Consider the following 21,256-nt stretch of genomic DNA (forward strand, 5'->3'; position numbering starts at 1 on the left):
AAGCAGTTCAGAGAAAAAGAAATACAAAAGTTTTTGGAAAGATACTCAATCTTACTCATTAATAAGAAAATAAAATTACTGTAAGAATCTAGTTTTCATCTGTAAGTTTGGAAAAGATAAAAAGCTTTGATGCCTGTAGTGTCTACCTACCCTCACATATACACTGTTTGTAGAAGTATATATTGGTTACTACTTAAGAATAACATTTTCAGTATAATAATAAATAACATAAACTTTGGCCATCAGTTCTACTCATAGGGAATATTTCTTAAAACTCACAATTATGCTCAAAATATGGATTCAATGTTATCTGTGGCAGTTATTATTTTTATTAGCAAAAGATCCCACCTAAATTTGTATCAGTAAAATTTTTGCCATGTAACATGCAGCTTTTGCTAGAAACTTCTATATCTTTTATGTCACTTGTCATCTCAAACTTTTATGTGTCTCTAAATAACCTATATTTATTTCTGTTTTGCATAGATACCCAGACAAATGCAAATTCTAATCCTCTACCAAGATTCTATTAGCCGGTCTCATCTTTCCTTATCTTATTCCACACTCTGCTGATAATTTATAGGGATTTCAATGTGGATCCACATCTTGTATCTTCATCTCCATAAAAATAAAGGAGACATAAATCATGTCTCCTCAACATTAGTCTTGGGTTCTCAAGGGCAAGTATTAGTTCTTCTTCATTTGTTTTTTCTTTCTGGAACCTGGCACAAATCTGAGTAAAGAAGGCTTGCTTGTAAGGAGTGATTCTTCTTAAGCAAGCTACATCCTATAGTACCCATGTTCATTTCATTACTACATATTAGAAGTTAGGGACAATTGTAAAAGAACTTAACTGTTTAGTTTGTTCCTTGCTTTCCTTGGAAAATTTCATTTGCTAATGCTCATAAAGTTGAGTCAGAGATCATACCTGAACTTCGTGTAATCACTGGAAGGAGGTACAGTACAACAAAGAGTCTGCACAAAAATACCTTCATAGTTTCCATTACACCTGTGATAAAGAATGAGGAAAATTATAAAAAGTAATAAGAGGAGTAAAAAGTTACAGAGTTCAAACATCTTCACATCTTTCTATAGTAATTAACTCTCAAGTAAAGTTTCTGTGTTAGACATTGGGACAACCAGTTAAAGTAAACAATGAATAATTTTTACTATAAGCATTTCCCTTATAATGTTTAGTGTCCTGAAATTTGGGAGTGGGTACCAGGAATTGAACTCAGGAGCACTCGACCACTGAGCCACATCCCCAGCCCTATTTTATTTAGAGACAGGGTCTCACTGAGTTGCTTAGCAACTCGCTTTTGCTGAGGCAGGCTTTGAACTCGCGATCCTCCTGTCTCAACCTCCTGAGCCGATGGGATTATAGACGTCACCACTGCACCCAGCATCCTGCAATTTTTATTTGCTAAATTTCTATTTTTATTTGCTAAATCAGAGAGAACTTTCTTTTCTATTGAAGAATCACTTCCTCCCAGGCTAGGAGTCTTTTGTCTTCTGGTTTACAACTTCATTGAGTCATCTGCTTTTCCAAAGTGGCAGATCTAGGGAATAGATCCTGATATCTGAAGCCTCTGTATGGTGAACATTTGTCACATTTAGTTACATTTACTTACACAGAAAAGTTTAAAGACATATTTAGCCTTTTAAAAGACATATTTAGCCTTTTTAATGTATGAACCAAGTGGCCACTTCAGAAGGTGATATAACCTGCAATTGTAGCAAAGCTTCTAAATTTCCTGTTTAGGAAGAACTCATATTTAGAGACATATTTTTGGACACATGTGGTCAGTAAAGAACAAAAGGGGAAATGAAACTGGCTTTCTCAGTCAAATGTGAAGACTTTTCATTAGTATAGTATTTTGATTTTTTGAATCAGCTGAAAAACCCGATACTTATCTATTTGTACTTCAAAACAGAGGAAGAATAACTGGATGGCAACAATGACGTGAAAGTACCACCCCATGTACATGGGCAGCTCTAGTAGCCTATGAAAGTCCTTCCCTCTGCAGCACAGTGGCAGGGAGTAGGTCCACAGTGGCCTCACTACTGAGGTGGTGCTACTTTGTGAAGAGTGAGGGGCTATCTCATTAAGCATGAAGGTACTGATTCAATACCAGGAAGACTTCCATGCAAGAGGACTTGAGCAAAACCTAGTAAGACTGACAAGTGAGGCAAAGGGCAAATTGTGAAGGCTTCACTTGCCAGGTTAATGCACTTAATTTTGATTTAAGTTTTATCTTCTAGGCAAGGGAATTATAATAGGCTAAGCAGTCATATGCATAGTGGTTAAAAGCAGGGTCCTAGAAAGGGACCACCAAAGTTGAAATCCTGGTCTTGCCATTTAGCAAGTTACTGAAACTGTTTCTTCATTTTTCCACTATAAGTAGGGGATAATATTTTATTTCTCAATGAAATTATTATTGGAATTTATAGAGTTATAACACCTAAAGTGGACAGAATAGTATCTGATGACTATTATACTAAAAAGTGTAAGTACTATAAAAAACTCGAGGATAAAGAATGGGTGCTGCGGCGCACGCCTGTAATCCCAGTGGCTCAGGAGGCTGAGACAGGAGGATTGGGAGTTCAAAGCGAGCCTCAGCAAAAGCAAGGTGCTAAGCAATTCAATGAGACCCTTGTCTCTAAATAAAATACAAAATAGGGCTGGGGATGTGGCTCAGTGGCCGAGTGCCCTCGAGTTCAGTCCCCAGTATCTCCCCAAAAAACCTCCCAAAACTTAAGGATGACAAAGTACTCATTTTCTTACTATTTTTAGTATTGTTTAAATTTAGCAGTGTTTAAGAGAAGTGAAAAAGTGAGAGCCTTGGAACCAAACTTACACCCTGGTTTTACTACTTAACAGCTACTTTGAGTTATTTATGTAATTTCTATGACTCAGTCTACCTTCTGGAAAAAGATGAGTATATATTTCATATAATTAAATTTGTTAAATGTAGGTGTTTAGATTTTTTAAAAGTGGAGAACAAAAATGCTTAAAAAAGGGTGTCTCTAGATAGTGATAAAGAATTTATAGTCATGGCGCAGCATATCCAGATTTACATATTTGAAATGTGATTTGAAGACTGAGGAAGAGATGGAGTCAGTAACACCACATGGCAAGCAGAATGAGTGTCTCAACCCAAGAATGTGTTACTCGAGAAGAAATGAAACATCGCGACAAAAGAGAAAGAATAACTGTACAACCTCTAGGACTAAATCAGTCTCTGAATGGAGGGAATGGCAGAGATTTATTTTCATATGACCCCTAACTTCTGAGATGTATAATTGGATGGATAAATAATATCATTAGTCATGATAAGACACTTGGGAAGAAAAGCAATTGAATTTTGAACAGATCAATTTTAGATTTCTATGTAATTGTTTTACTTATCCTATTTAATTATGAATATACAAAATTAAATACTCTGCCACAATTGTTAGGTACATGACTTCACTATAGATGTGTAAGTGTTTGAGTAAAGGGATTACAACTTCTTGTTCAAAATATGTTGTAGGATCCTGCAGGGTGTCTAGCATATATTAGACGTGCTGGGTGTCTCCTGTTTGCTTCTCCAGATCCAATTTCCACTTTCCTCTATCCTTCTCTGTTTCTTACATAGTAGAATGCTAAGGATTTCAGTGATTGGCTCCATTCCCAATGGTTTCTGGTGAGGTTTAGCAAGCAGAATAACAAGAAGATTATAGGAATGAAAGAGGATGACTTTGGATTATTTGCTCTTTCAGCTTCTTTCTTCCTGGGTTGCTGTGTGAGCTGTATGCCCAATCATTAAACAAATAAATACACAAAACCTACCCTGTAGCCCTTTCTGTCCATAGATTTTAGTCACTGCTTCTTACCTTTATTCCTTCAGGCCTAAGGTCAGTCACAATCTCATTATCTTAACTCCAATGTTCTGCTTTGCCCTCCAAATTCATCTACACCTTGATTGCATATTTGTAAATATGCTATTTATTTAATATTCCCAAACTTGAGCATGCCATCCATTTCTTGCTGGGAATCTGGATGATAATAGGAGTTAGTACTGAAAGTAGTTCCCAGAAAGAGATCCCCACTATGTGCTTCTGAAATTGGTTTACTCATGCATTGGAGATTGCAATCTCCATGCTGGAAGGTATGAAAAAGAGCAATCTATAGCATGGTATGACACCAAATCCACTCAAATTTGGAACATGGGTGGATCGAGTGTAGGTATAGAAGAAGGCACAGGAAAGGAAAATAAATAGCTTGGTTGCTATGGCCAAAAAATAATTATAAAGATTGTGGAATTCTCTACCTTTTTATGACTGTTTTAGAAGATAGACATGAGGAAAAGGAAAAACTAAAAGCTATGAATACATAGTTGAGAATATATTTGGAGAACCAGGGAGTCTCCATCCTAGCTCTCAAAGAGCTCATCTTCTCCCTAGTCATTAGAGATGGAGATGAGGATTGAATTCAAGGTCTAATTTTAAGGGTTGCAGAATTAAAGCAATAATTAAATGTTACATTCACAAAATCTCTTAAGCTAATTTAAGGATAGGATAAGGCAGTCTGAAACACTGAGACATGGGACAAGGGTAATTGGGCAAACATGGACAGAACCATCCATGGGATTAACAGCATTAATTTCCTTGCAGTCAGGATTATTTAGCTATCACCTCTGCTGAGTGTTAAGCTTATTATTTTCAGGACACTGCTGGTTAGTTGGTGGCATCCATCATAGAGGAGACATTAATTTATGCTCAAGGGGTGGATACTTATTGAATCTGGGTTCCCAGCTGGTGGTAATTCATCATGAACAGATATTCATACACATACAAAATGCCTTATTATTCTTTTTTTATCCCATGCAATATCATCTCAGACAAGGAAATTCATTTTTTTTTAACAAAAGAAGTACACCAATGTGCTCAGGACCATGGAATTCACTACTCTTACTATGTATCTGTGACCCAGATATAGCTGATTTGATAGAACATGATAAAAACTCAGGTAGGACACCAGCCCTAAGACATTTGACATTTGCCTTAAACTAGTGAATAACTGATTTTGCCATCTTTATAGCTGGAATGCATGGTCCTGGAAACCCATGAGAAAATACAAGACATGATCCTCTCATTATGTGACCTTATAATATACTTGAATAATGTTTGCTTCCCCTCTTATAATCTTCACCTCAATATGTTTGAAGATCCTAGGATCTCACAGAGGAATTTTTTCACCAGAGGACACAGTTATGAATCTAATGAATTGGAAGCTGAGACTTCCCCTGAACCATTTGGAGCTTCTCACAATAATGAACCATAAATCAGAAAAGTGAGTCATTGGAGGGCTGGAGAGACTGACCCAGGGGTCATAGAGGTGATTTTATCAATACTTTGGCCCATAGAGATCTGAAAATACTCAATAAATGAAGAGCCAAAGGTTCAAATCCACATAAATAATTGAAGAATCAGGTTAAGAACCTCATGTAGGTGAGGTGCTGATTGAAGGCAAGAAGAACATAGAACAGGTAGTGGAGGCAGGCACTACAATTACCCTGTTTATATGTTTGTGACCAACTGAGTTTATAACAGCTATATTCTATATTTATGAATCATAAAATTTTGCCCATTTTTTTCCCTGCAGATACTTTACATGTAGCACTGCTGATGACAGTCTAGGTTTCAGGCAGTAAATGTAAGCAAATAAATATTATACATCAGGATAAGATACCTTGTAGAATTGGAACTTCCCCATGGTAATTATGCAAACTTATTACCCAGCTGAAGGATAAGAATAGACTGTAGATAAAACTCTTGCTAATAGGCAAAGGTTATCATGCTGAACTTATTTGTGTGTCCACATCCACTTTGCACTTCTCTGAAATTTTAATTTTAATTCTAATAAAAATTAGAATAAAATCCAAATATGTATTTTGAATTAGTGGATAGAGGAGTGATCTTGTTATGGGAAACATCATCCTTTCGAACACAGCTATATAAAACCCCAAATTTTCAATCTCACTCAAATAATAATCTTGATCAGGTACATGTTTCTTACCACATAGATGAGTTCTAAAAAATATTTGAACAATGGGTAGTTAGTGTTTAATGAATAGAGAGTTTTATTTTGGGAAGATGAAAGAGTTCTAGAGATGGATGGTGGTGATAGTTGTATAACAATGTGAGTATACTTAAGGTTACAGAGCAGAACACTTAAAATTCTTAAAATTCTATGTTGTATGTATGCATATTTTACTAAAGAAAGTTTCAAAAGTTTAAACAAAATGCAAATATGTCAATTAAAGACTATAAAAGTTAATACAGCTGGGCATGGTGGCACACCCCTGTAATCCCAGGGGCTCTGGAGGCTGAGGAAGAGGATCCCGAGTTAAAAGCCAGCCTCAAGATAACACCATGCATCTTATCTGATCATAATGGAATGAAACTGGAAATCAACAATAAAAGAAGGAAGGAAAAATCATGCATCACTTGGAGAATGAACAATAGGTTACTGAATGATCAATGGGTTATAGAAGACATCAAGGAGGAAATTAAAAAATTCTTAGAGATAAATGAAAACACAGACACAACATATCGGAATCTATGGGACACAATGAAAGCAGTTCTAAGAGGAAAATTCATTGCTTGGAGTTCATTCCTTAAAAAAAGAAAAAACCAAAATGATCTCACACTTCATCTCAAAATCCTAGAAAAAGAAGAGCAAAACAACAGCAAAAGAAATAGAAGGCAAGACATAATTAAAATCAGAGCTGAAATCAATGAAATCCAACAACAAAAAAAAACAATTGAAAAAATTGACAAAACTAAAAGTTGGTTCTTTGAAAAAATAAATAAGATCGACAGACCCTTAGCCATGCTAACGAAGAGAAGAAGAGAGAGAACTCAAATTACTAGCATACGGGATGAAAAAGGCAATATCACAACAGACACTTCAGAAATACAGAAGATAATTAGAAATTATTTTGAATCCTTATACTCCAATACATTAGAAGATAGTGAAGGCATCGATAAATTTTTTAAGTTATATGATCTGCCCAGATTGAGTCAGGAGGATATAGACAACCTAAACAGACCAATATCAATTGAGGAAATAGAAGAAGCCATCAAAAGACTACCAACTAAGAAAAGCCCAGGACTGGATGGGTATACAGCAGAGTTTTACAAAACCTTTCAAGAAGAACTAATACTAATACTTTTCAAGCTATTTCAGGAAATAGAAAAAGAGGGAGAACTTCCAAATTCATACTATGAGGCCAACATCACCCTGATTCCTAAACCAGACAAAGACACTTCAAAGAAAGAAAACTACAGACCAATATCTCTAATGAACCTAGATGCAAAAATCCTCAATAAAATTCTGGCGAATCGGATACAAAAACATATCAAAAAAATTGTGCACCATGATCAAGTAGGATTCATCCCTGGGATGCAAGGCTGGTTCAGTATATGGAAATCAATAAATGTTATTCACCACATCAATAGACTTAAAGATAAGAACCATATGATCATCTCGATAGATGCGCAAAAAGTATTTGACAAAGTACAGCATCCCTTTATGTTCAAAACTCTAGAAAAACTAGGGATAACAGGAACATACCTCAATATTGTAAAAGCTATCTATGCTAAGCCTCAGGCTAGCATCATTCTTTACGGAGAAAAATTGAAGGCATTCCCTCTAAAATCTGGAACAAGACAGGGATGCCCTCTCTCACCACTTCTGTTCAACATAGTTCTCAAAACTCTGGCCAGAGCAATTAGACGAAAGAAATTAAAGGCATAAAAATAGGAAAAGAAGAACTTAAATTATCACTATTTGCAGGTGACACGATTCTATACCTAGCAGACCCAAAAGGGTCTACAAAGAAACTATTAGAGCTAATAAATGAATTCAGCAAAGTGGCAGGATATAAAATCAACACGCATAAATCAAAGGCATTCCTGTATATCAGTGACAAATCTTCTGAAATGGAAATGAGGACAACCACTCCCATTCACAGTATCCTCAAAAAAAAAATACTTGGGAATCAACCTAACAAAAGAGGTGAAAGACTTATACATAGAAAACTACAGAACCCTAAAGAGAGAAATAGAAGAAGATCTTAGAAGATGGAAAAATATACCCTGTTCATGGATAGGCAGAACTAACATCATCAAAATGGCGATATTACCAATAGTTCTCTATAGGTTTAATGCAATGCCAATCAAAATCTCAACGGCATTTCTTGTAGAAATAGATAAAGCAATCATGAAATTCATATGGAAAAATAAAAGACCCCGAATAGCAAAAACAACTCTAAGCAGGAAGTGTGAATCAGGCGGTATAGCGATACCAGACTTCAAACTATACTACAGAGAAATAGTAACAAAAACAGCATGATGCTGGTACCAAAACAGGCGGGTGGACCAATGGTACAGAATAGTGGACACAGAGACCAATCCACAAAATTACAACTATCTTATATTTGATAAAGGGGCTAAAAGCATGCAATGGAGGAAGGATAGCATCTTCAACATATGGTGCTGGGAAAACTGGAAATCCATATGCAACAAAATGAAACTGAATCCCTTTCTCTCGCCATGCACAAAAGTTAACTCAAAATGGATCAAGGAGCTTGATATCAAATCAGAGACACTGAGTCTGATAGAAGAAAAAGTTGGCTCCGATCTACATACTGTGGGGTCGGGCTCCAAATTCCTCAATAGGACACCCATAGCACAAGAGTTAATAACTAGAATCAACAAATGGGACTTACTCAAACTAAAAAGTTTTTTCTCAGCAAGAGAGACAATAAGAGAGGTAAATAGGGAGCCTACATCCTGAGAACAAATCTTTACTCCTCACACTTCAGATAGAGCCCTAATATCCAGAGTATACAAAGAATTCAAAAAATTAAACAATAAGATAACAAAAAACCCAATCAACAAATGGGCCTAGGACCTGAACAGACACTTCTCAGAGGAGGACATACAATCAATCAACAAGTACATGAAAAAATACTCACCATCTCTAGCAGTCAGAGAAATGCAAATCAAAACCACCCTAAGATACCATCTCACTCCAGTAAGATTGGCAGCCATTATGAAGTCAAACAACAACAAGTGCTGGCGAGGATGTGGGGAAAAGGGTACACTTGTACATTGCTGGTGGGACTGCAATTTGGTGTGGCCAATTTGGAAAGCAGTATGGAGATTTCTTGGAAAGCTGGGAATGGAACCACCATTTGACCCAGCTATTCCCCTTCTCGGTCTACTCCCTAAAGACCTAAAAAGAGCATACTACAGGGACACTGCTACATCGATGTTCATAGCAGCACAATTCACAATAGCTAGACTGTGGAACCAACCTAGATGCCCTTCAATAGATGAGTGGATAAAAAAAATGTGGCATTTATACACAATGGAGTATTACTCTGCATTAAAAAATGACAAAATCATAGAATTTGCAGGGAAATGGATGGCATTAGAGCAGATTATGCTAAATGAAGCTAGCCAATCCCTAAAAAACAAATGCCAAATGTCTTCTTTGATATAAGGAGAGCAACTAAGAACAGAGTAGGGAGGAAGAGCATGAGAAGAAGATTAACATTAAACAGGGATGAGAGGTGGGAGGGAAAGGGAGAGAGAAGGGAAATTGCATGGAAATGGAAGGAGACCCTCAGGGTTATACAAAATTACATACAAGAGGAAGTGAGGGGAAAGGGGAAAAAAACAAGGGGGAGAAATGAATTACAGTAGATGGGGTAGAGAGAGAAGATGGGAGGGGAGGGGAGGGGAGGGGAGGGGGGATAGTAGAGGATAGGAAAGGCAGCAGAATACAACAGACACTAGTATTTCAATATGTAAAACAGTGGATGTGTAACCAATGTGATTCTGCAATCTGTAAACGGGGTAAAAATGGGAGTTCATAACCCACTTGAATCAAAGTGTGAAATATGATATGTCAAGAACTATTTAATGTTTTGAACAACCAACAATAAAAATTTTTTAAAAAGCCAGCCTCAGCAATGACTAGGTGCTAAGCAATTCAGAGACCCCATATCTAAATAAAATACACACACACACACACACACACACACATTAGGGTTTGGGATGTAACTCAGTGTTTGAGCTCAATACCCAATACCCCCTCCTATAAAGTTAATACAAATCACATTCAACCTGCTAGAAAATAAATCAGATCACAAAGAAGAGATGCATATTTTTGACTCAGTATGATTCATGGAAACAATGCTCAACCCATCTTCCTTCTGTTATGTGTTTATTTTAAGCAAAATCAAAGTGTTTTCAACATATCATTCTTGACTATTGAGGATAACTGAATTAAAATAGTTTTATGAAGGCTTTAATGTAATATTTTGTGTCAATATTTTCAGTTTTCTTTAAAATTTTAAAAATTTACATCTAATAACTATATATTTATGGGGTACAATGTGATAATTCAATGTGTAATGCTCAAATCAGGGAAGTTAACATTTCCTTATTATTAAACATTTAGCCTTTCTTTGCTTTAGGAACCTTCAAACTCCTCTCTGCTAGTTCTTTAGAAAAATACATGAGTTGTAAAATATAGTGACCTTATAGTACTGTGGAACACTAGAACTTATTCCTTCTATCTAAGTGTATTTTTGTACCTATTATCTAACCTTCCTTTCTTCCCATTTCACTTTCCTTACCTAGACTCTAGTGACCACTAATCTGGTATCTACTTGTATGAAATCAACTTTTTAAAATTACACATATGTTTGAGAACATGCAGTATTTTTTTTTCTTGTGCTGGATTATTTCAGAAAGTAAAAAAAAAATTCAGATATAATATTTTAAAAACTCATCATGAACATTTATTTCACCATGAGATTTTCCTTTCTGATTATGTTTTTGTTAATCACAACTAGCTACATTAAAGGAGAATTATTCTGGTTACAAGAATATTGTACAATGGAAACCAGACTCACTATTATGTGGCTAAGGAATAACATGTATAGGAATACTGTTTACTTGTTATCTAGTCATCGCCAGAAATTGAGCCCAATATTTGCTAAGAGATTAAATTACATTCAATTGATCCATTAAAAAAATTTGAGAAACATTTTCCCCCTAAGGTGAGGAAGACTGCTCGATGCTTTATATCCTACTGACCTCACAGATCTCACTAGTCTACAGGTCTGTCAAGCACATATAAATTAAAGACAGGAGCCCTCCAAGAAGACAAAAGATGAAGGAATAGAATAAGTGAAGACTATGAAGAGAGAACCATGATCCTAAACCCTACTAAAACCCCTCACTTACTTGAGACTGTAATCCGAAGTCAACTCTGTTGTTCCTACAGAAAGAAGTCCAGTTTAGTCACCTGAATGTCTTGACAGTGTTTTAGCAGTTTTTCTGCAGGCAAGGTAAGATGTTCCAGAGTCATACAGAGACAAGGTAAACAAACTACCAAAGCCCCTTCTCTTGCTTCAAACTCTGGGCATGTTTCTGCTAGCCTGATAGTTCCTTTCTAGGGGAAATTTCACAGGGATGACTGGTTACATCAACCTGAGGGTGGAGCGCTTAGCTTAGTGGTTACACTTGGCCTCGCTCAGGTATCAACACGACTTGCCTCAAGCTGGGATAAGTAAAACAAATCTGATTTATACATATCATATGATTTGTGCTTAACAAAAGAGCTATCATAATTGATTTTAAATGCTATACCAGAACATAGAGACAAATGAAATGGAACTATGAAAGCACAAATAGGAGGACTGAAATTCAGATTAGGCACTCAAAGAAGGCTTCAGAGAGCTAACAATGGCTGAGAACAGCCTTGCAGCCAAGTGAATGATAAACCCAGTTGAGCAAAGCAGTAGAGAAAGTTTTTTAGGCTGAGGAAGCACCTTAACTTTGTAGACATAAGAGAAGATAGTAATGCAAAAGACTTTAGGTAGGTAAGTGTGGCTGAAGTGGGAGAGAAGATGGGAGGAAATAGAGAGGTGAGCTGCAGAGAGGGAGACAAAAGGAAAAATTAAGAAGAATGCAAATTTAAGAAATATGTATGATATATCTACTTAAATTTGGTAAAATATATAATAAGGAAGGTCATCTACTGATGAGCATGGCTCTAGGATGAGACTTCAGTGGATTCAGAATCCCTAAATCTTATCATTATCTTAGTTCCTGTTGTGGTTTGCGTATGAGGTGTCCCTCCAAAGTTCCTGTGTTAATTCAAGAATGTTCAGAGGGGAAAAGTTAGCTTATGATAGTTTGTGACCTGTTGGTAGGCCTGATTCTGGACCCTCATGGAGGAATGCTTATCCTGCTCACTGTACAGCAGAGAAGTCCTAACAGAATGCTATGTTTGGGGATAAAGTGCTATCAGAATACTGAAAAGCACAATTTCCTTGCTCTTTTGATAGGAAGTTATTCTCCTGTTGGTACATGGCCAGCCTGCATGGCAGTTTCTTAACTCTTGCTGTCTGGACTCCTGTAATATGATATGTTGTGTATCATCTCTGGCCTACCATGACTGTTATATGTAAATTAGCACATACCCACTATGAAAGCTATTTTTTCTGCGCAATAAAATAGTTGCAGTTCTCTGAATCCATTCCTGGAGGGGTTTCTCCACACCCTCAAGCTACCTACAGTGCTGGAGGGGTAGGCCCTTCAGTTTTTAGTGCTAAATGTGGGGGTAATCAGGATGGCTTTTGCTTCAGGGATCCCTGGCCATAAGGAAATTCAGAGCTCAAAACAGGTAAGCAGTCAGGGTAATGGGTAATTTACCTAGATCACATAAAAGGGTTCAACTACAAATTTTATGACACCTTTTAAAAGCCCGGGATATAAAAATAAAACATGAGATTAGAGATCTTTTGACAAGTTATTAGCTATGAATCTATGATTTCTTGTAAAGTGAATATTTGATCCATGTGGGCCCTGCACAATGCTTATGGGCATTGTACCTCCACAGTGATTTGTGGAGGTACAAACAGGTAAACAGCCTCTGCCTCCTTTCATGTTCTTTTGTTAACCAGTATTAGCCCACTGCCTTGTGGGGACATGGTGCCCCACTGTTGTTTGGGTGAGATAGCTTCCAAGAGAGAAGATCAAAAGGCAAAAGCAAGAAGTTAAAATGGAAGCAATAGTGGGGAAAGAACAGGAGCAAAAATGTAGGGAGTGTCCTCTCCTGGCTATAAGCTCTTATATCCTTCTTTGCCCCAAACCTTTGCATAAAATATCCCATAACTTTAAATGAGATAACATAAGTTTTTAGGATGTTGGTCTGAGGCTTAAGGGGGAGAAAATAAATAAAAAGTGTCTTTACCTGAACTCAAACTTGACTAAACCAAAAAGTAAATTGTATGATATTTCACTTAAATAGTTATTGGCTGTGTCATTTTTTCTGGGACTCTGTTTTTTCCCCTCAAATTCCATATTTTTTGAGCTCATGATTTGGGTCCTATGCACCTAGGTTAATATTTTTCTGATCAGTCCTATTTTTTATTCAACTATGGAGTTTTTAAACATCTGTAACATAGCAATGGAGATTCACCTACAAAAAACTATAAGGCCTTTGCTCTTGTGTTATGTGTGCACACTTGCATTATATGTTGAATCTCTATATGTGCATGCATCCATATATTATGTACATGATGTAAAAATTGGCAGATATATAATAAGTGTTCATATTTTAAAAAATATAAACCCAAATACCTTTAATTAATATGATTTAAGAAGGTTCAATTTAAATTGGGTAAACAGATGAAAGTAAAGATGTCTTTAAAATTAACTCACAAGTCTCTTTAGGTGGTCAAAGAACTAATTAAATGTTGATGTCTATGAAATGTCTAATACCCCTTGGTTCTAGGACTGTTCTTCAACAAGGAAAAAATGGCTAATACTGTTCAATACATTTCTCTGATATCTTGGTAAAAATAAGTAAAATATATTTGACATGGGATTACTCATAAATTTATTTGTTAGACATATGATTAATTTACAAAGTGAAAATGCTAACTGTTAAACATACCATCAAGTATTCTTAACTCCTTGAATTCCATTGGTAACATTATCAGTGTTTTCATAAATTTGTAAATAAAAAAGCAGGGGGTGTTAAATTTGCTTTGTCATCACTGAAGATAAGGTTACTAAGAGTTTAAAGTCCCAACGGATTTAATTCTATGTACTTAAACATTTTTTTATGTTTTCATGAAATGGTAAACAGATGTGATTAACTATGTCCTGTACATAACAAAATATTTCTTATTAAAATGGAATAATTTTCCTAAATTCAGAAATTTACAAGGGTTGTTTCAGAATGTGAACAAAAAGGGGGTTAAAAGGAAGGAAAGAGAAATTAGAAGGTTTTAGGCATGAAAACTATATTCAATAGAGGGAAAAGAAAGTGTTTCTGGGTAAGAAAGTCTATGAGATGAAATAAACAAGAAAGTTTAAATGATAAAGATGGTATGTGTAAGTAAAGGACAAATTTCAATATGTTTGTATGTTTATATATATATATATATATATATATAAATATTATATATATTTTTTATATTATATATAAGTGTGTGTGTGTGTGTCTATGATGAAACAACCAGTCAAAGCTAATAAAAGTTTTCCCCTAAGGTCAAATGTTAATATACTGATATAAGCCAAAGTCTAATCTATGTGTTAAAATGGCAAAGATTTCTTAAGACATTAATTTACTGACATGGTGTCTGTTAAGTTTTATTTTTTAGAATAAATAATCTTGAAAAAATTAAGGTTTTTACAACTGTTAAATAACAACTGTTATTTTGAAGTAGTGTACTATCTTACAAAGTCTAAATTTTTCTTTCAGAGCTAAACTTGGTTAATATAAAAACATCAGTGTCATATGCTATTACTCTTCTTTGTATATTAAATATGTTTATATTTTCAAGGTATACAAGTTTTTAAGGTAGAAGGTTTAAAGGAACATTATATCAAGCTGATGTTCTACTGTTTTTACTCTTGTTAATTTTATTTTGTATTTTTCTTATAAACTGTCTAAATGTTGCCTGTTAATGTTTTGCAGAGGTATTGCTTCAAGAATGCACAACCTGGGTTAATATAAGATAATAAGCCATCACCTACAGGACAGATATAATAGTACAGACCCCAATTAATAAAAGGGGTAAAAGACTGTAAGGTTATACACATTAAAGTTAAAACCTAGTAATCAAATTAAGACTGGTGAGACTGACTTACTAGATGTTTAAATTTAAGTTAAAAGGGCCAAGAAAGCCAATATTTGGCTCTTGCCTTCTGAGTCAGTCTAAACCCAGGCAACAGGGAACTTCTAAAGAGCTTTGCAACTCTGGGCCACATAACATCCAAATCAGGGAGATTAATGAGACCATCAGAGAACAGAAAGCCAATTGGTGCACTTCCTATAAAGAGAAGGGTCATTGAAAAAGGGAGACATCTCTGATGCTTCCAAGGAAAGTCACATGGTCAGTGAGGTGCTGATCCATCCTCGTGCAAATGGCACTTGCAAAGCTAAGAATCTGTTCTCAAGTTCCCCTACAAGTGACTCCAATGAGAACTCAACTGACCCTTTTTTTATTTTTATTTTTTAATTTTTATTGTTGGTTCAACTGACTCTTAACAATATATAGAAACAAAAGTCAGTTTGACCTGCTTCATCTTAAACACCTAGCAAAAACAGTTAAAACCAAAACACGGCCATTCCTGGGAATTTAAAAGAAAAATAATAGTTAAATTTAACTTAAGATATACTCTTGTGTTAGCCCCCAAGAATAAGTAAGACTAGAGGCTATGAAAGAGAGATTCTTAGGAAAGATCGATCGATCGATCGATCGATCTATCTATCTATCTATCTATCTATATACATATACATACATACATACATATACACACACATACACACACACACAATGGAGTTTTACTCAGATATAAAGAGGAATAAAATTATGGCATTTGCTGATAAAAAAATAGAACTGGAGAATAGCATTCTAAGTGAGATAAGCCAGACCCAAGAATGTTCAAGGGTCAAATGTTTTCTCTCACATGGAAAAACTAGACCACAATAAGTGGGAAAAAAGAAAGAAAAAAGAAAAATGGGTAGAATTTCATGAAAATAGAAGAGATCAAGGAGGGAGAAATGGTAAAATGAAATTGTCCAACTTTCCATATATATGAATATATCAACAGTTAATTTAACATATATATATATATATATATATATATATATATATATACACACATACACACACACACACACACACATATCCATATGCACTAATTTTAAAAATTATACATAGGGGCTGGATGGGGAAAAAAAAACTTTTGAAGTTCATGTAAATGCTCTTACTTTGTTGGGTTTTCCCATCTCTGACTAGGTAAACAGTGAAAGAATGTATTCTCATTGACTTATATAATAGGTGGAGATAACAACACATGAAACCACTTCTCATTTGCAAGATGAAGTATGTATTTTCATAACATTGCAGTTCCACACATAATTAAAGCATAATCATATTCAGAGAACATTAGAAAAAACAGAATTTTAAATTAATTTCTAAAGACCCAGTTGAAAAAACACTGTTACTCTCCCTCTCATAAAAGCCCTGAAAAATCTTAAGGGCAAATCAGAAATATCCATTACCCATAAAAAGATAGTTTTCAACTTCAGTAGTAAATGAAATCATCTGGGAGAATGTTTTAAAATACCAGTGGTATTCCCCACAAAAGACTCTCAAGTGTTTCATACATAATTTTAAAGTGAGTTGACCAGGTATAAAATCTTATATGAAGGGATACCAGAAGTGCATGGTAAACATTTGGGGTTCATTATAGCAATATTCCAAAGGACAATATTTTCTATATTAAGATCAATGCTTGGGGCTGGGGTTTTGGTTCAATGATAGAGCACTTGCCTAGCATGTGTGAGGCACTGCGTTTGATTCTAAGCACCATATATAAATAAATAAAATAAAGGTACAATATATATTTGGCTTTTTAAAAAATTGTTTTTAAAATTATCTTTGGAGAACTGCAGAATAGATGTAGATAGACAAAGTAAGATGAGCACCTCAGTAATCTTTGCCTCTTAGCAAGAGTTTTGTCCTCAGTCTAGTCTTGTCCTTCAGCTGTGGAATATGTTTGCATAATTACTATGGGGAAACTTCAATCCTATAAGGTACCATATCCTGTAATTAATAGGTAATATTAATTTGGTCACACTTCCTGCATGAAACATAGTCTGTCATCAGCAATGTCACACCTGTGAAGTATCTTGGAAGAAAAATAGGCAAAAATTTTATGATTAAAAATACAGAACATAGTTATTATTAAGTCAACTCATTGCAAAAATATAAACATGGTAGTTGTAGTACCTTCTTCCTCCATTGCTTGCTCTGTGTAATACTTGCCTTTAATCAGCACCTTAGCTAGGTTCTTAACCTAGTAGGGTCCTTCAGAGATTTATTTCTATGGCTCTGAGCCCTTGATTTCGCTACTCTTATTGGGTAACTTCACGTCTCTAAGGACCAGGAGTATTGGTCAAGTCACCTCTGACCCTGGATCAGTCTCTCCAGTCCTGCAGTGATGCACTTTTCTGATTCTTGGTTAAGTGGTGTGAGAAGCTCCAGGTGGTTAGGGGAAAGTCTCAGCTTCTAATTCATCTCATTCATAATTGTGTCATATAGTGAAAACCTTCCTCTGTGAGATCCTGGGACCTCCAAACACACTGAATTGAAGACTATAAGAGGGGAAGTAAACATTTTTTAAGTAGGTTATAAGGTCACATAATGAGAGGATCATCTTCCATATCTACTCCTTGGTTTCTAGGACTTTGCATTCTGCTTTAGAGAGAAGTCACAATCAGTTATCCTCTAGTTTAAGCGAATCCCACATGTTCTAGGGCTAGTGTTACACCTAAGCCTTTATCAGATTCTATCAAATCAGCTATATCTAGGTCATGGGTACATGGTAAGACTGGTGAATCTCATGGTCCTGAGCACATTGGTGCACTTCCTTTGCTGTAAAATGAATTTCCTGGTCAGAGACAATGTTGCATGTGATTAAAAAAAAGAAAAGGAAAAGGCATTTTTTATGTGTATGAATATCTGTGCACGATGAAGTGCTACCAGTCGGGAACTCACATCCAATGATAGACAGAGTCAGTATCCACCCCTTGAGTATAAAATAACGTTTCCTTTATGATAGCTAGCCACCAGTTCAGCTTAAGCTAGTCTCCTGAAATAATAAGTTGAACATTCAGGGGTGATAGCTAAATAAATCCTAAATGCAAGGATATCCATATTGTTAATCCTGTGCATGGCCCTGTCCCTCTGTGCCCAAATCCCCTTTTCCCATGTCTCAACATTTTAGTCTGCCTTAGAGTGTCTTTAAATTAGCTGAAGAGACTTTTTTTTATAAATGGAGCATTTAACTATTACTCCAATTCTGAAACCCTTAAAATTAGACCTTGGATTCAATTCTCATTTCCATCTCTTATAATTAGAGAAAAATGAGCTTTTCCAGAATTAGGATGGAGACCCCCTGGTTCTCAACTGTGGATTCATTGCTTTTAAATTTTCCTTTTCATCAGGTCCATCTTATAGGACAGTCCTAAGAAGGTAGAGAACTTTGTAGTCTTTATAATTACTTTTTGACCATACCAACCATGTTATTTTCTTTCCTTCCTTGTGCCTTCTTCACCACCTGCACTTGATCCTATACCACCAATATTCATAATTTGAATAAATCTGGTGCTGTGGCATGCTATAGATTTTTTTTTTCCATTCCTTTCAGTAGGGTCAGCTGTGCCTTCCCCCAGTACATGAGAAACCCAATTTCAGAAGCACATGTTGGGAATCTCTTTCTAGGAGCTACATTCAATATCAATTCCTGTTACCAGCCAGGGTTTCAACAAGAAATGGATGACATGCTCAAGTTCCTGGAATATTAATTAAAAAGCTTATTTACAAATGTACAAATAAGATGTAGAGAAGTTTGGAGGAGCAAAGCAGGACCCTGGAGCTAACATAAAGAGATTGTGATCACCCGTACACCTGAGGAAGTAAAGGCAGGAAGCAGTAACCAAAACTTATGGGTAGAGAGGGCTACGGGGTAGGATTTTTTGTTTGTTTAATGTTTGGTTTTGTTTGTTTGCCTGCTTAATGATTGGGCAAATAGCTCACACAGCAACCCAGCAGAAAAGTCTGAGAGAGCAAATATTCCAAAGTCATCCTCTTTCATTCCTGTAATCTGCTTATTATTTCACCAGAAGCCACTGAAAAGAGAGCCAATTGCTATAATTCTTAGTTTCATTTTGTGAGAAACAGAGAAAGGTGGAGAAAATGGAGATTGTATCTGGGGAAGCAAACAGGAGACAGCCAGCACATCTAATATATGCTGGACACACTACAAGATTCTGCAACATATTTTGAAGAGAAGTTATAATTCCTATATTAAAAATCCTAAAAATCTTTAGCCAAGTCATGTACCTTAACAATTGTAGCAAAGAATAATGTGTGTTTCATAATTAATTCACTAGGGTAAATAAAAACAATTGCATAGAAATCTAAAAGTTGACCTGTTCAAAATTTAATTGCTTTTCTTCCCAAGGGTCTTATCATGACTAATGACATAATTTAGCCACCAAGTTACACATCCAAGAAGTTCAGAAGTCATGTGAAAATACTTCTCTGCTATTCCCTCAATTTAATCCAGGAGTATGTACAGTTATTCTCTCTCTTAAGTGGTGATCTTTTCGTTTCTTCCCCAGCAACACCTGTTTGGGTGGAAATATTCATTCTGTTTGCCATGTGATGTTACTGCCTCCATTCCTTCCTCAGCCTTCAGAATCGCACTTCAAATATGTAAATCTGTATGTACTGTGCCATGACTATAAGTTCTTTATCGATAGCTAAAAATAACATTTTTGAGCATTTTTATGCTCCACTTTTTAAAAACTTAAACACTTATATTCAATGAATTTAGGTATGTGAAATATATACTCTTATTTATTTTCTGGATAGTAAACAGAGGTACAGAAATTACACAAATAACTTGAGGTAACTGTTAAGTAGTAAAGCCAGGGTGTGAGTCTGATTCCAAGGCTCTCCATTTTCATCTGTCTTAAATATTACTAAATTTCAACAATATTAAAAGTGGTAAGAAAATTAATACTTATAGTCCTTGAGTTCTTTACAGTACTTATACTTTATAGTATAGTAGTTATCAGGTATTATTCTGGTGACTTTAGATATTATTACTCCATTAATTCCAACAATAAATACAATGAGAAAGAAATCATCATCCCCTGTAACAGATGAAAAATGGAAACACAAAGTTTTAGTAATTTTCCTAAACTCATACAGCTAAATGACAAGGGCAGAATCTTGACTTAGTTGGTCCCTTTCTTAGACCCTGCTTTTAACCTCTATGCACGTGACTGCTTAGACTGTTACAATTCTCTTACATAGAGGTTAAAACTTAAATTCATCAACCTGGCATGTGGAGCCTTCATAATTTTCTCTCTGCCTCACTCATCAGTCTTACTAGGTTTTGCTCAAGTCCTCTTGCTTAACAAGGCTTCCTCATATGAATCTGATGGAGGTCCTCGTTGCCTCATGCTTCCTGAGAAAGCTCCTTGCTCTTCACAAGGTTGCACCTCCTCACTAGTAAAGCCTCTGTGGACCTTCTCCTTGTCACTGTGCGGCAGAGAGAAGTGCTTTCCCAGGCTGCTAGAACTGCCCGTGTACACAGGGTGGTATTTGCACAACATTGTTGCCATCAGCTATTTTTCCCTCTTCTCTGAAACACTGGCACCTAGGAAGCTGGGTTTTGTTTGTTTTTGAGGTATCCATTGACAACTATCACATTTATCTGCTGAGTCAAAAATCAAACTATCATATGAATGAAAAGCCCTCACATTTGATTGAGGAAGCCAATTTCATTTTCCCCTTTGCTCTTTATTGACCACACGAGTCCACACATCTATCTCTAATTACAAGTTCTCCATGAAGATAAAATTCAGAAAGCCATATTCCTTTCTGAAACGGCCACTCGGTTCTCCCCTAATAATAAGGCTAAATCTTTGTTGGTATACTTTTCTGTGTAAGTAAATGTAATTACATGTGACAAATGTTTACAGTAAAGAGGCTTAGGAGATAAGATTCTATTCCCTAGGTCTGTCACTTTGAAAAAGCAGGTCATTCAATGAAGTCTACAAAACCAGAAGACAAATGACATCTAGCTTGGGAAA

The 21,256-nt window shown here is 35.7% G+C and overlaps 1 protein-coding gene across 1 annotated transcript in view; it reads right to left on the reverse strand.

The window, feature by feature from the left end:
• LOC114094071 (putative selection and upkeep of intraepithelial T-cells protein 1 homolog) overlaps positions 1-20,776 on the reverse strand; it is a 33,833-nt gene extending 13,057 nt beyond the window's left edge. The window contains exon 1 of the mRNA XM_027937020.2: positions 20,575-20,776. Coding sequence (XP_027792821.2) covers positions 20,575-20,776 — 202 coding nt within the window. The remainder of the gene's footprint in view (positions 1-20,574) is intronic.
• Positions 20,777-21,256: the final 480 nt, after the last annotated feature.

This window comes from Marmota flaviventris, chromosome 10, assembly GCF_047511675.1.
Source record: "Marmota flaviventris isolate mMarFla1 chromosome 10, mMarFla1.hap1, whole genome shotgun sequence".
Taxonomy (NCBI): domain Eukaryota; kingdom Metazoa; phylum Chordata; class Mammalia; order Rodentia; family Sciuridae; genus Marmota; species Marmota flaviventris.